This window comes from Stigmatopora argus, chromosome 15, assembly GCF_051989625.1.
Source record: "Stigmatopora argus isolate UIUO_Sarg chromosome 15, RoL_Sarg_1.0, whole genome shotgun sequence".
Lineage (NCBI taxonomy): Eukaryota > Metazoa > Chordata > Actinopteri > Syngnathiformes > Syngnathidae > Stigmatopora > Stigmatopora argus.
The window spans coordinates 11,143,049-11,157,397 of NC_135401.1; the positions used below are offsets into that span (position 1 = coordinate 11,143,049).

A 14,349-nucleotide genomic window follows, 5' to 3' on the forward strand; every position below is an offset into this window, starting at 1 on the left:
TTATTCAGTACTTCTCCCTCAAAATTCTCACCCACCTGGTGTAGCTCACTTCTTCAAAAATTATATAATCGGAGCGAGGCTGCTAAAAATAACATTCAGACAAGGAGAAAAATAATTGGAATGCTTTGAGATGCAGGAGAATACAAGAAAGGTGTGCATCTTACCTGAAGAGTCTAGCATGAAACAACAATAAATCTAATTTTATCTGACTTTTCTTTCCTGAAGACACAGAACAATATACTAGTTTTACCTTCATTCTCATTTCAGGAGAATTACTAATCTCCACAGCGGGAGATACCTACGTGCTTGCTAGTTAGCGATTAATCAAATACACTGTATAAACGACAGGTGTCAAAGTGGCGGCCCGGGGGCCAAATCTGGCCCACCACATCATTTTGTGCGGTCCGAGAAAGTAAATCATGAGTGCCGACTTTCTGTTTTGGGATCAAATTCAAATGGTTATAGATGTACATTACATTTCCTGATTTTCACCTTTTTAAAATCAATCATTGCAATATTTTCAATCCAATTTTATTTGTTTTGTGTTTTTAGTTCAAAGCGCATTTTGTAAGATCTAAAAATAAATGTATAGATATTTTCCGTTTTCTATTTCAATATTGAACATAATTAAAAAATATATTGTTTCCATTTAAAATGAAAAACATGATTAAAAGAAATGTTCCATTACTAAGAAAAAAAAGCTCAAATAAATATTGCTTTAGATCTATAAAAACTGACTATTTGGGGCTTTTGATCCAGTTCTTTTAATCCAATTTTAAAAAAATATCTAAATATTAGATCTAAAATGGTCCAGCCCACATGAAATGGTGTTGACGTTAATGCGGCCCACGAACCAACCCGAGTTTGACACCCCTGGTATAAACCAAATGAAAAATAGTAAATTTTGCCTTTATTGTATTGTTATAAAATATTTGATGTTGAGAGTTATAATTTATTAAGGGGAAAAGATTTTTAAAATCTGACAAGTTAAAAGGCCAGCCATCATCTTGATAGTGAATTGATGAGTCCACAAATTTAGAAATCTATATGTAATTTAGGGCCAAAATTAAAATAACACGAGTTTTAATCATACGTAAATGCACTCCCTCCCACCGAAGGGACTACTCGTGTCCTCCCTTCCTATTTATCCATGTAACAGCTTGAAGACCAAAAATTTCTGAGGTGTTAGACACAGCAAAAGCTCTTGTTTCGTTTCCCTTCTCTCGGTAAGGCGTTAACATTGAAACGAACAATTTAGCTTGTGGCATAGTGCCACGGTCCTCTTGATTAAATGGGCTGTTTTATGCAGCGCTTTACAAATGCAACACTTGCTAAATAATGCATCCATAAGACATGCAGTATAATAGCCATAGTTAAAGTGCGCAGAAAAGTGATTCTGTCAGCAGAGAAAGCAAAGCAACAGCATGAAAGACATACGGCGCAATCCTGCACCGAGTCGTGTATTCCGATTTATTGATCGAGTCTGTCACAATTACAATCTGTGACTCCAAGCACAAATGAAAGCAAACTATGTACGGTGGTAACAATTTATATCAGTGGTTGGCTTTGTCGTTTTTCGCCATCTTGTCTTTTAAAAGGAGGACAGGATTAAAGAATTTCTGCGAGTATATAGTATGGGATTTTTAATCCAGTTCCCCACCAAACTTTATCTGAGACACCTGCCCATGCACTAGGTACTTAAAACTAAAAATAGAAACGTGAGATTAGACGAAATAGGCACACTTGCGTGTGTTAATGTGACGCTTTGTTGAAGAAATTTGCGATTTACTAATCTAAAGCAGAGTTTCCGTGTTGATTTAGGCCAGAAAATTAAGATGTGCTTTCAGCTGGGAAATGTGCCAAACAAGAATAACATAAGAAAGATGGGATTTGGAAGAATCTGCCAGACCATAAAGATGTACAGGCAGTGCTTCGTTCTAATGTTCAAAGAAGGCCACGTTGAAATGTGAGAATCAATTGTCAGCTGAAGAATATTATAATTCTTCCCGACATTCTACATTTTATTCAAAAGAAAACAATGCATTTGAATTCACAATTTGGAGATCATCTAGCACAGGGTACAAAACAGGGTGCCCATAGTTGGATGGGATACGCTCTAGCACTCCCTGCAAATGAAGACGCTTAAGCATTTTACATATGTAGTTAGTTGGTGAGAATTTGCTGAGCCAAACTGAGTCACCAAGTGGTGTTTCAGGCAGTCCATTTTAGTCTGAAAAACTATTAAACAACAATAAGACATTAAAAATAGGATAATTAAAGTGATGGCAAAAAAAACCTTTCAGGTTGGAATTTCAAATAATTTCAGTACTGCTGTAAATAGATGTTCTCAGTGTTTGCTATTATTGGTAATTAACTAACAAACACATTACTAATGTATTTAAAAACAACTCTTTTCATTGTGGCAAAGTTTCTTTAGGTTTTTCCACTTAATCGAATGGAATTATACATTACATTTTAAAGGCTCATGAATTCGATGCAATTTTTTTAAGTCCGTATTGTTTGCCTCTTGCCTCCATGTTACTGCAAATTCACACATTGCAGTCAAGTGACACCCATGTGATTTGCCTCGCCCACAAGGTGGGGAGCGTTTGGTATCACTATAGTCCAATGAATAATGGAACAGAAGCCCAGCTGAGCAATGACAGGGTACAGTATATAAGGCTAGTTATCTCCAGGTCAACACACGCGCACGTCAACACGGGCACTGGAGCGTTGGACACATGTTATTGTGGTGTGAAGTGCTAAGAATGTGCTGACCGTCATCAATGGGGTAATACAGTATTGTTTTTATTTGATTAAAAAACTGTTGTCTCAATGGGTCTTTCTATGTAACGAATACAAGCCTTTATCCTCGTTAGGCCATTTCAGGTTTTATACATTCTTTCGAGAGTAAATGTGTGGAAAAATAATGACACAATGGCTCAGTGTTTATTGCTATTCCAGCCAACTACCGGCAGCAACCACACATGCTCAGAATCACAGCCCTACCGAGTAGGAATCGAACCACAGCGAAGTCAGATGGAAGAACCACTGCATCATCGAGTAGCCACACCCTGGACATCCACCAACCAATTGCAAGTTACACTTAGAAAAACAAGCGTAATGTCTCATATTGGTCACTTGTTGTATCACACACAATTCAAATTAAAAAAAATGCACCCACAGCAGTCCTTTGACCTCAGATAAATGTCTATCAAATATTAACCCTTCCAATAACCGTGGTTATTAAAATTGAAAATTATTCAAAAGGTTGACACTCGAGACCCATAGCCTTTTGCGAATGACTATTTTTTGTCGTCAAAAACCAATTACAATTATTTGTATTGTTTATAAAGGAATATTTATAATTTGAATCATTATATATATAGTATTACATTTCTGTGTAACTATGAATTCTAAATTTAATTGGTTATAGTTATAAATAAATGAATAAATATTCTCTGATTTGGGCCTTAAGTAACACTAATTTAATTTTCCATTTCTACAGTATTTAACTCATTGGATGCCATTGACATTGATAGATGTCCAATTTATTTAAACTGGAAGGACTGGTCGTGAATGCTCTTCTTTTAATGCAATCCATTTTTATGAGGGGCGAATAAAAGATCATTCAGTCGCCCCTCCCAGTCAAAATGGGTTGGACATCTTGCACCGTCAATGGCAAACAATGAGTGCCCTGTACAGGTATAAAAAAAACATTGGGCTAATCTAGAGGTGCTTAGATCAACAATTTGGATGTGTCTACTTCATAAAGAAGTAAAAACCACTGTGCTTCCACATGAAACATTACCCATGTATGAAATATATTCACAGTGATATAAATACACAGTAGATGTTCTCCACTCCCTAAATGAATCGACCAGTATGGATCATATTCAACTTGATGGAATCATCCAAAAGGATGGCGACAGATGATTGTGAAAGGTGCGGTGCTGAAGTGTCCTTGAGCAAAAAAAAAAAACAATGGAGACCCCTACCCAGTCACGACTGGGCGCACCTAAAAGTGCCCCCCACAGTGACTCCAACATCTCATATTAGACCAGGTTGAAGCCAAAAAAAAAGCAAGCGTCCTGCAAATCGCACTGTACCTGATGATGTCGTCATTGTGACCCAGGTAGAATTTCTGCTTGTGCTCTCGGGTGTTATAAACCACGCCCACACCGGCCACGAAGTAGACGATCTCCTTGGCGGCGGTGTAGTAGAGGTTGTTGCGGCACTGGTGTCCCCGGTACCCATAGACCCACTCCAGTCTCAGGTGGCAGTTGGGAGCAGTCCTGTCAGCCATGTCCTCACTTCCGTGTGTCTCACGCTCTCTTTCACCAAGTGTATCTCAAACAGTGGCATTCGCCGACGAGGAGGATTTAATCTTAACTCGTGGGTCCCATCAGCTCCCCGCCGTCCTCACCAGTCCGGGGCATAACAAGGTGGCATTTTTGGGGAGGTTGTTGTGAAGTAATAATCCTTCGGCCGGCGGGGAAGACTCTTGGGCTATTGGAGAAGCAGTTCGGGAAGCCCGATTGCCGGGAGCGGGCTCATATTTGCTCAGCTCCGTGTCGCCGTCCTCCTCTTGCACGCAGGTCAAAGCTCCTGTCAAATCCTTCCAACAAAGATGGAGCTGCGCTGTTATTCCATAGGCTCCGCCCATATGGAAAATAAGCAAGTCTCTTGTCCAATCATAGTCTGCTAATGATTTCACGCTGGAAAATAAATAAAGAAAGAAAGACAAGGAATGACTGAAGTTCCTTTCAGTTTCCGATATTGTATACCTATATCTCATCTCGTTTTCTGAACAGCTTTATCCTCACTAGGGTCGCGGGGGGTGTTGGAACCAATTACAGCTGACTCCGGGCCAGAGGCGGGGGACACCCTGAATCGGTGGCTGGCCGATCACAGGGCGCAAGGAGACGGACAACCATGCACACTCACACCCATACCAAAGTGTCCAAACAGCCTACCATGCATGTTTTGGGAATGGGGGGGGGGGAGTCAGAGTACCCGGAGGAAACCCACGCAGGCCCGGGGACAACATGCAAACTCCACACAGGTGGACCGACCTGGATTTGAACCCAGGACACCAGGGCTTTTCCCATATATAATTCCCCCATTTTTTTTGCATCTTCCCACATTTAGAATGACAGAAATTTTGATTCTCTCATTTTCTGAACCGCTTATCCTCACAAGGGTCACAGGGGGGTGCTGGAGCCTATCCCAGCTGACTATGGACACCAGGCGGGGGGACACCCTGAATTGGTGGCCAGCCAATCGCAGGGCACAAGGACAAGGGCAACCATTCACGCTCACACTCATACATAGGGGCAATTAGCAGTGTTGAAAATGGATGGATGGATGAACAAAAAGCAAGTACGTAGAAGCCTTTTTCACTTAGCATGATAGTACCAAGCAATTGTTTAACAAGGCTTTAAGCAAGACAAATCTGAAAACAAACCTGATGAAATAAAGTTAATGGCAAATCAACATTATCTGATTAAATGTAAATATGTGACCAAATTTAAATAACCATGCATTTCCAAACAGTTTTATCGTCATAAACAAAATTACAGCACATTTCAACTAAACTAAATTATTTTAAGGTGAACTGAAAACATATTATCAATAATATATGTCCAAAATCTTTTTTTTCTACCCTTCAGAAATTTAGATGAGCAAAAGAAACATTAGGAATAGATGTACATATAGGAAAACTTTACTATTATACTGGAAATTATTTTTCTTTCAAAGTTCTATATTCACAAATGTAAATTTGCCAAAGCGACCCTATATTTTGTCCTTTAATGAAAGAAATTCAATTGATTTTTTCTCACTTTCTCCGTCTAAGAATAAGAAACCTGGTAAAACTTTGAAACTGTCATTTCATGTCATTAATATTGTATAGCTTTAGTTGTGATACCAGGCTTTGTGTTTTCTTCCCCTTTGTTATTTTCTGTTTTGTCTTTATAATTTGTATATTTTTATATCTTTCAATTAAAAAATGAGGGGAAAAAACATTTTCCAAAAGCATATCGCTATTCTTGCCGGAAATTACGTCACGAAACCCCGCCCTCGTCTGTCGTCTCTTAGCAACCGAGGTAGCTTCGGATCACCATAATCTTCTCGCTTCAAAACCCACCACTGATTTCCACATTTGAGCGACCGACGCAATGGAGGTGACGATGGACCCGTTGTTTCTTGCCTGGAGTTACTTCAGGAGGCGGAAACTGCAACAATGTTCGGAAATTTGCTCCAAAATTTTATCAGATAGCCCGTTTGATCAGGTAATTTGTTGCTTTTAGCGTGCTAGCACAGCTTGCTAGCTCGCTTCTGCAAATATGACTCTTCTTATTAGACGACATGTTGTTTGGAATACTGCTCATCACATTGTTTCACCTTATTTGCTCGCATTTCCACTTTACTGTTTATTTATGTCTGTTGTCATCAATACTCTTTTCACTTCTTTGGCATGCTCTCTTAGGACTCAGACTTGTCTGTTTCTGAGGTAACAACTGTCTCTACCTAATCTTTTTTTTCTATCTCTGCACTACTCATTGTTTGTTGTAGGATTATAAAAAGTATTGAAAAAGTATTTTATTTTTACTACAACAGGTTACCAGAAATAGCTTACCATGGAGTACATTTGATATTGCTTTACTCTTGAAAGTAATGGTAATGGATTATATTTTGACATTTTTCTTTTTAACTCATTGGGTTTGATTGACAGCACCAGACGTCCAAGCCACCCAGCTTCAACTGGATTGGACGTCTATTATTTCATTTTTAAGCGACACACGATTATATTTCAATCACCGTTATTGGCACTAAGAGTTTATTTGAAAAAGAGTAGCATTTATTCACTCATTCATTCATTTGGAGTACCCGGAGAAAACCCACACAAGTCTGGGGAAAACATGCAAACTCCACACAGAAAGGTCCGAATCCGTCTGGGATCGAACCCTCGATCTCAGAACAGTGAGGCCGCCGTACTAACCACTCGATCATCGGGCCGCCAAAAGTAGCATTTAATTTATTTCTTTTTTAATTCACGTAGTATCATAGATGGTATTGAGTATTTTTTTAGGTATTAATATCGAATTGAAAATGTTAGTCTTGTGACAACAGTAGCTAAAAAGTGGTATTCATGTGTTTTGTATTCGTCATTTTAGGCTGCCTGGAGCTTAAAAACTCGGGCACTTACTGAGATGGTCTACCTTGATGAAATTGAAGTTGATCAGGAAGGAATTGCTGAGATGATACTGGATGAAAACGCCATTGCTCAGGTTGCACGTACGTATTGAGTCTTAGGTGACTTAGTGTTAAAACTTTATAGTGAAATATTCTTCGCTAATCTGACGAAAGGCCCTGGAACATCTTTAAGACTGCCCGGAACAAGTCACGGAGGTGGTCCCACGCAAGCTGTCAGGTAAAAATAACGCAACCTAAATATAATTCTCAAAAGTTTCATTTGTTTTGATCAAGCACTAACCCTAAATTCTAGGCCCATGACACAGTCGGGGCGTCCCATCACAGGATTTGTGAGACCCAATACCCAGTCAGGACGCCCTGGCACGATGGAGCAGGCAATTAAGACGCCGCGCACCGCAAGTACGGCCCGGCCCGTCTCCAGTGCCTCGGGTCGATTCATTCGTCTTGGAACAGTGCGTTAACATGGAGAACTCATGTCATACTATATGTAGCATGTGGCAGGTTTACACACTCTAAATTTTGCTTTTGACTGCTTCCTCCAGGCTTCCATGTTAACCAGTCAAGATGGACCATTTATAAACCTTTCAAGGCTAAATATGTCAAAGTATTCCCAAAAGCCTAATCTATCTCGGGTAACGTATAAATTTAATATATTTGCCTAAAACCTGTTTTGAGCTAGTACAATTGTTTGAGTAACCTTTATTTCTGATCTCAGACACTCTTTGAGTACATCTTCCACCATGAAAATGATGTAAGAAATGTAAGTAAGCAATTTTACCCTCCATTGAAGCAGTCAATAATTCAATTAGTTCTATTGCAAATGCCATGTTTTGTTGTTGTTGTTTTTTCGCTCATAGGCGCTAGATTTAGCTGCTCAAGCAACTGAACAGGCTCATTTCAAAGACTGGTGGTGGAAAGTCCAGCTCGGGAAATGCTACTACAGGCAATTCATCCAAAAACATGCCACTCACGCAATGCATTTATCTAATTTGCAGCAGAACATAATGTAAACATATTCAATCCATCTCAGATTTGGAAGTAATTATTTTCCTCGGAAATCATTTATTTCCAAATGCTGCCTCTTAGTACTCTCATTTAAATGCACACATTTTTATAATACCACATTTTTGTTTAACTCTAATGCAATTTTGAAAAAAGGTTCAACAGAGTTAATGGTAGGTATGACAAGTAAGGACTTAAATCACAGGTGTCATCAAGTTGATTCATCTGAAGATTTGCCATAGTAATTTAAAAAAATTAAACAGAACAAACTACTACTAACTAACTATTTTCGTTAATCATCCCTATGACAAAAAATACATAAATACTCTGAGGATTGATGCGTACACACCCATAGGAATCTACTACATTTGTTTTGATGCTAAATGTGCAACTTTTAAAGTACATTTTGATGTACCACCTACTACAATACTCAATATTTGTCTGATCCTTGCAGACTTGGTTTGTACCGAGAGGCCGAAAAACAGTTTCGATCAGCTCTCACCCACCAAGAAATGGTGGACACATACCTTTATCTTGCTAAGGTAATGGATGTAATGTTTACACAAATACTGTGCACTATTAGAAAACTCCACAGTATGAGTATTTAAGCCACCACAGTAAATAACATGCTTCTCTATCAGTTATATCAACGTCTGGATCAACCGATCACAGCCCTCAACCTCTTCAAACAAGGGTTGGACCACTTTCCTGGCGAGGTCACGCTCCTGACAGGAATTGCCCGCATATACGAGGTAAGCTTTGTCGCCGTTACCCCGGGATTCGCTCATCTTCTTGGCCTGTAATATTCTCCCTTCCGGGACCGCCTTGTCACAGGAGATGAACAACATGGTGTCAGCCACGGAGTACTACAAAGACGTCCTGAAGCAAGACAACACGCATGTGGAGGCTATCGCTTGCATAGGCAGCAATCACTTCTACTCAGATCAACCTGAGATTGCGCTGCGCTTCTACAGGTCGGTCGAAACCTCTCGCGACCAAGTCGTGCGCATTTCGCGATGTAATGAATGCGTGTGTGGTCGATTGGTCGCCGGTCTTTTGGTCGCCGTCTTTTGGTCGCCGTCTTTTGGTCGCCGGTCTTTTGGTTGCGGTCTTTTGGTCGCCGGTGTTTTGGTCGTGGTCTTTTGGTCGCACCGACCGCGACAACGGGTGACCAAAAGACCGGCGACCAAAAGACCGACGACCAAAAGACCGACGACCAAAAGACCGACGACCAAAAGACCGGCGACAAAACAAGGTAAAACAACACGGTCTACGCATCAATAAAAGCCAACAATGGCCATGAGCAGTTTTACTGAGCCGACGTGTGAGTGTATAAGAGTTTGTATGTACATGAGTTGTCCCCGTAGGAAGGGACGTCAGTCAGGGTCTTAACAAGTTCTCCAAGAAAAAACAGTAAAAGTCCGGGAAATTTGGAGCTTTTCTTTAGCCTAATAATTACTAGGGCATTAAGTATGACTAAATAGTAATTCGCAGTTTGTATTTAGGGCATTTGAGCAACAATTTAAATGGTAATTATCACTTACCTTCCGGGCGACCAAAAGATCGGCGACCAAAAGACCGGCGACCAATCAACCGTATACCAATGAATGATAGGGGCGACTTACTTTTTGGTGTGCTAGGCGGCTACTCCAGATGGGGGTGTATAATTGCCAACTGTACAACAACCTGGGCCTGTGCTGCTTCTACGCGCAGCAGTATGACATGACGCTGTCGTCTTTCGAACGAGCGCTCACGCTGGTGGCCAACGACGAAGAGCAGGCCGATGTGTGGTACAACATCGGCCAGGTTGCCGTGGTGAGTTCGCCAAATCCAAACATGTTGTGTGTTGAAGATGTAAACGCAAAGTTCTTTATTTGCAGGGCATGTGTGACATGACTTTGGCTTACCAGTGTTTTAAACTGGCTTTGACTTATAATAATGACCATGCCGAGGCCTACAACAACCTTGCAGTGTTGGAGCTGCGCAAAGGCCGTGTTGAACAGGTAAACACTTTCATTTGATCGTTTGATGGCTCAAGGTAAGTTGTGTTTATTGTCAGCTAAAATGTGTCCAGAACCTCCAGAAGGCATTTTTCAGTAATGAACGCTCACGTCTCACTGTGACCAATTTCAAAACCTACCGTTTGGATAACGATTTAACTTGAAAAGGTGAGTCCAATAAAAAAAAAAACTATACTTGGAAACACATTCCCGTCTCAACTCATCTTATTGATGAAATATTTTAAAATGTTAGAAAATGATTTCAGTGCGTTTTTTTATATCAGCATTAAAAATGCACATATATTATGGTCCTCCAGCTCTTTAGCTTAACATACATAATAAATTCACATAGTATTCATGTAAAATTGGGGAGGTGTCTGAAATCCAAGTGTTTTCATTCCAGCTAAGAAATTCAAACTATGACTGATTGTTTTTGTCCTTTTCTATCCAGTCGAAAGCTTTCCTGCAAACAGCTGCCACCCTGTCCCCCCACATGTATGAGCCTCACTACAATCTGTCCATCCTCTGTGAAAAGGTGATTACAATCCACCAAACATCTTACTGAAATTATACAATTATTAAGTAATTTCAAGTCATTTGTTGATATTTTCTTTTTGTATCCAGATTGGAGACCTCCAGAGCAGCTACATTGCGGCCCAAAAGTCTGAAGACGCATTCCCCGAACACGTGGACACTCAGCAGATCCTAGTGCAACTTCGGCAGCATTTTGCAGCACTGTGAACTCTTGGAAATCTAACTCACTTAGATGACATCTCTTTGTATGTGGTCCAAATTCTTCTGTGTTTAACCCGGATAACTGACATTGATGTGAGTCACTGGTAAGATGTGTAGTGTAAAGTAACCTGTAAAGGAATATGTATGTAGAAAAGAAAAATATTTTATTTATTGTTTATACAGAAAACGTCTTTTGTAGTTTTTTAATAAATCTCATTGTAAAGATCGTTGAGTTTTGGCATTCAGATGTGACAAAATGCTCTACAGGACAGACATTTCGCAAATCCATTTGAGATTGTAAGAGCATGGAGCATCATTCCAGCCCTTAAAAGGGTTGCTTCTTGGGTAAGTGGCTGCACAGTCCTCATCACCCGAATCATTGGGCTCACCATCATTCCAGAAGCTGAAACAAATGGTATATCACATTCATTCATTTATTTTCTGTACCTCACAAGCGTTGTGGAGGGGTGCTGGAGCCTATCCCAGCCAACTATGGGCACCAGGTGGGGGACACCCCTAATTGGTGGCCAGCCAATCGCAGGGCACAAGCAGACGGACAACCACTCACACTCACATTCATACCTAAGGGCAATTTAGAGTTTTCCCTGCATGTTTTTGGGGTGTGGGAGGAAACCACAGTGCCCAAAAAACCAGCATAAGCCTGGGAAGAACATGAAAACCCCACACAGGAATGTTCGGACTTGGAATCGAACCCTTGATCTCAGAGCTGTGAAGTTGACAGTCATATTGTCCGGCATTAAAGTTACCCTTCATTCAGTTTTGATCCGTCCAGCCACTTCCAAACCGCTTCGCTGTCCACATCTCGCAATCCAATCCAGAAGCCATTCTTGTCTAAGGGTCTGGATGGGTCTTGATGAAGATTTATGAGTTGATTTAATTTCAGCTGACAGGCGATGACATTTAAAAAAAATCAAAAATACACACGTGACATTTCGGTTAGACTCAGAAAGAACAAATATCGCCTTGATGCATGGATTTGTCTCACCTGCTTCTCTAAGCTGTCTACCACAGCCAAATCGCTGTCATGTTTTTTGCAAAACTCCCTGGCTTCCTGCCACGTTCTATGAGAGTATGTTTCAGAAAAGCTTAGGAAGAAACACGCTGAATCAATTAAAGTCCATCGAGGTAAACAGTGTCTGCAGCCCTCCTCTGCAGAAAGATAGTTACATTTATATCGTGATGAAAAACAGGATGTTTAATTGCAAAGTAGTGTGTCCATGATCAATGTAAAAAAGACAAAATCTTATCATATACGTACTTATTGCGGGCACGTGAGATTTTAAGAAGGTAATATCCCTGTGGAGGTTGTCTGCCATGTATTTGTATTCTCCATTTCTTTTAACCTGGTATTCCACCTTCCACCTGATCACTTGCTGTTTTATATTCTCTTGTGTCAAACGCATTTGGGCCTCTGCTTGTTTTGTTGCGGCCGCCTCGTAAGCAGCGTTCAGTGCAGCCACTTCACGGCTGATGCTCATCACTGCCCGAGACTCATCTGTCAGGTTGCTGTCTGTTGCAGTCAAAGGGTTGCAGTCAAAAGAGGGAAATTTATCGAACATTTCACATAAAACGGGTGGCGAACACGCAGCTCTCAAGCCGCATGCGGCTCCCGACCATGAAAGGCTCTTTGCTTCTTATCATATTTTGTATTTAGTATAGCTCTTTGTCTCATTTCATGTTTATGTTGGTTCTTAAAACACACTCAAATTCATCAGGGCCCATTAAAAACAAATAATAAATAATAATAAAAATAATTTGGCAGATTGGATTTATTTATGCAGCTTTTGACGTAAGGTGTGGCTCTTTGACTCTCACAATTTAAAATTTTTGCTCTTTGTGTCTAACTTGTTTGCCACCCCTGACATATAACATATCCACTGATTTATTTTGCTGTAAATATTGGATATTATTTTCCTAAATGTACATACGTACTGTAAAACCAGGATGAAAAAAAAGATGACAGGGGATAAATTCAGGTTTTAACAGCGATGACCAGAAGGCATCAGCATACAAGAATTTTAAAAACATATATCTATGTAAGTATTCATGAATAGTGGGAAAAACGGCGAAATAGACTATGGTAAAGAGGTGCTAACCTAATTGAAATAATTGGATAAATGCACAAGTAATGTACCATTTAGGCTAATGAATTAATTAAACTTTTCTGTTGTCATAATTACGCATGTAAACTAACATCTATGAAAAAGATTTTTCATTTTATTGTAATATATTCAGTCAAACACCAATACTCTTTTAAAGATCTATTGTAAAAGAGAAGAAAAAAAACATATTTCCTGTAAACTCACAAAAATGAAGTGATAATTTTGTTATGGTTATTTAAGGAATTAAACTTATCCCTGAGCGTTTCAGGGTACTGATCACAAAATCTTGATTAGATTAGCGTTTAATTGCTCTGTTTTTACTTAGCTCTCTCTTTATTGGTAACTTCCAACTTGTTTGGAAATCAATAGATGCATGGGGACTCACAATAGACTCCTAAGCCAATATCCACTGCTAGCAGGACAGCAGCAAGTGTAGCCAGAGTGATTTCAATCACCCTTTGAGAGGTCCAAATGGAGGCAGGCCTTACCATCGAAAAGGTGACTCCATAGAGCAGCAAAGACAGTAAAATCATTTTTAAGTACCGAGTCAATGTTGATAAAATGGGAGAGAAGTCTTGGATCTTTCAGCAGAAGCCTACCTTGTGGTTTCTCATGGTTCAAGTAGTCTGGCGGCTCATCCACGCTGGAGTCATCCTGAAGAATCAGTTTGTTATAAGCGCTCTCTTCCATTTTGAGTGTTATGAAAGCCAGCTGTAGGGAGTATTTGGGAGGACATTGCCCCGCGTCCGCAACATTACAAACAAAAAAGGTTCATTTGTTAAACATTGACATGGCACACAGAAAGGAGAACTTCAAACTGAATCAAAATCCCAACAGGTTGATGATCAGTAGTCAGATGTAATCATGAAAGCTTGCATTATGTTTGTCTCCCAGTCAAGCGGTTCCAAATTCAAACATTCATCTTATATAATTCAGTGTGAATCTGGTCAGTATTTGTAATTGACATGGACTCTAATTTGAATTTGAATAATTTATGGGATTGGTCGTCATCAAATTTAAGGTCTACTCTGACTCATGCCCAAAGTTCATTGGGATAATTTTCATGATGATAAGTTGTCTAAACTGAATACTAATTATGAGCATTATGTCACATTGTTGTCTCGGTCCTTATAAGGTGGTGATAAGCTACCCTGGCCGTTTTAACCATAGTTGGTCTGGGGCAGACTGACAGAAGCGAGGTTGCCAATTTGCACCATTGGACCTTCTAACCCACATGTGTCAAAGTGGCGGCCCGGGGGCCAAATCTTGCC

At 40.0% G+C, this 14,349-nt stretch overlaps 3 protein-coding genes across 7 annotated transcripts in view; 1 reads left to right on the top strand and 2 right to left on the bottom strand.

Annotated features, from left to right (window-relative positions):
- The window catches only part of eml5 (EMAP like 5), a 32,208-nt gene extending 27,566 nt beyond the window's left edge, over positions 1–4,642 (bottom strand). For 2 of the 4 annotated variants that reach the window (XM_077620818.1, XM_077620817.1), the window contains exon 1: positions 4,110–4,639. In XM_077620818.1, the coding sequence (XP_077476944.1) occupies positions 4,110–4,306 (197 nt within the window). In that variant the 5' untranslated portion in view covers positions 4,307–4,639. Of the gene's footprint in view, positions 1–4,109 lie in introns of all 4 variants that reach the window. The other 2 variants (XM_077620816.1, XM_077620819.1) reach the window with 2 other exon arrangements.
- A 1,445-nt stretch (positions 4,643–6,087) lies between these two features.
- Positions 6,088–11,182, top strand: ttc8 (tetratricopeptide repeat domain 8). 2 transcript variants are annotated; one of them, XM_077621481.1, is made up of 15 exons: positions 6,088–6,293; positions 6,491–6,514; positions 7,179–7,299; positions 7,372–7,435; positions 7,511–7,670; positions 7,761–7,850; positions 7,934–7,978; positions 8,076–8,161; positions 8,675–8,762; positions 8,862–8,972; positions 9,055–9,194; positions 9,861–10,035; positions 10,101–10,223; positions 10,672–10,755; positions 10,845–11,182. In XM_077621481.1, exons 1-15 carry the CDS (start codon positions 6,180–6,182, stop codon positions 10,959–10,961), a joined length of 1,542 nt encoding a protein of 513 aa, XP_077477607.1. In that variant the 5' UTR covers positions 6,088–6,179; the 3' UTR covers positions 10,962–11,182. The 2 variants fall into 2 exon arrangements, with proteins under 2 accessions (XP_077477607.1, XP_077477608.1); XM_077621482.1 differs by lacking the exon at positions 6,491–6,514 and having other exon boundaries at positions 6,089–6,293.
- On the bottom strand, positions 11,101–13,840 carry LOC144090156 (uncharacterized). The gene is made up of 6 exons (XM_077621483.1): positions 13,678–13,840; positions 13,464–13,580; positions 12,235–12,486; positions 11,962–12,125; positions 11,723–11,859; positions 11,101–11,358 (listed from the first exon to the last, which is right to left on the bottom strand). Exons 1-6 carry the CDS (start codon positions 13,766–13,768, stop codon positions 11,217–11,219), a joined length of 903 nt encoding a protein of 300 aa, XP_077477609.1. The 5' UTR covers positions 13,769–13,840; the 3' UTR covers positions 11,101–11,216.
- Between the last annotated feature and the right edge of the window lie 509 nt (positions 13,841–14,349).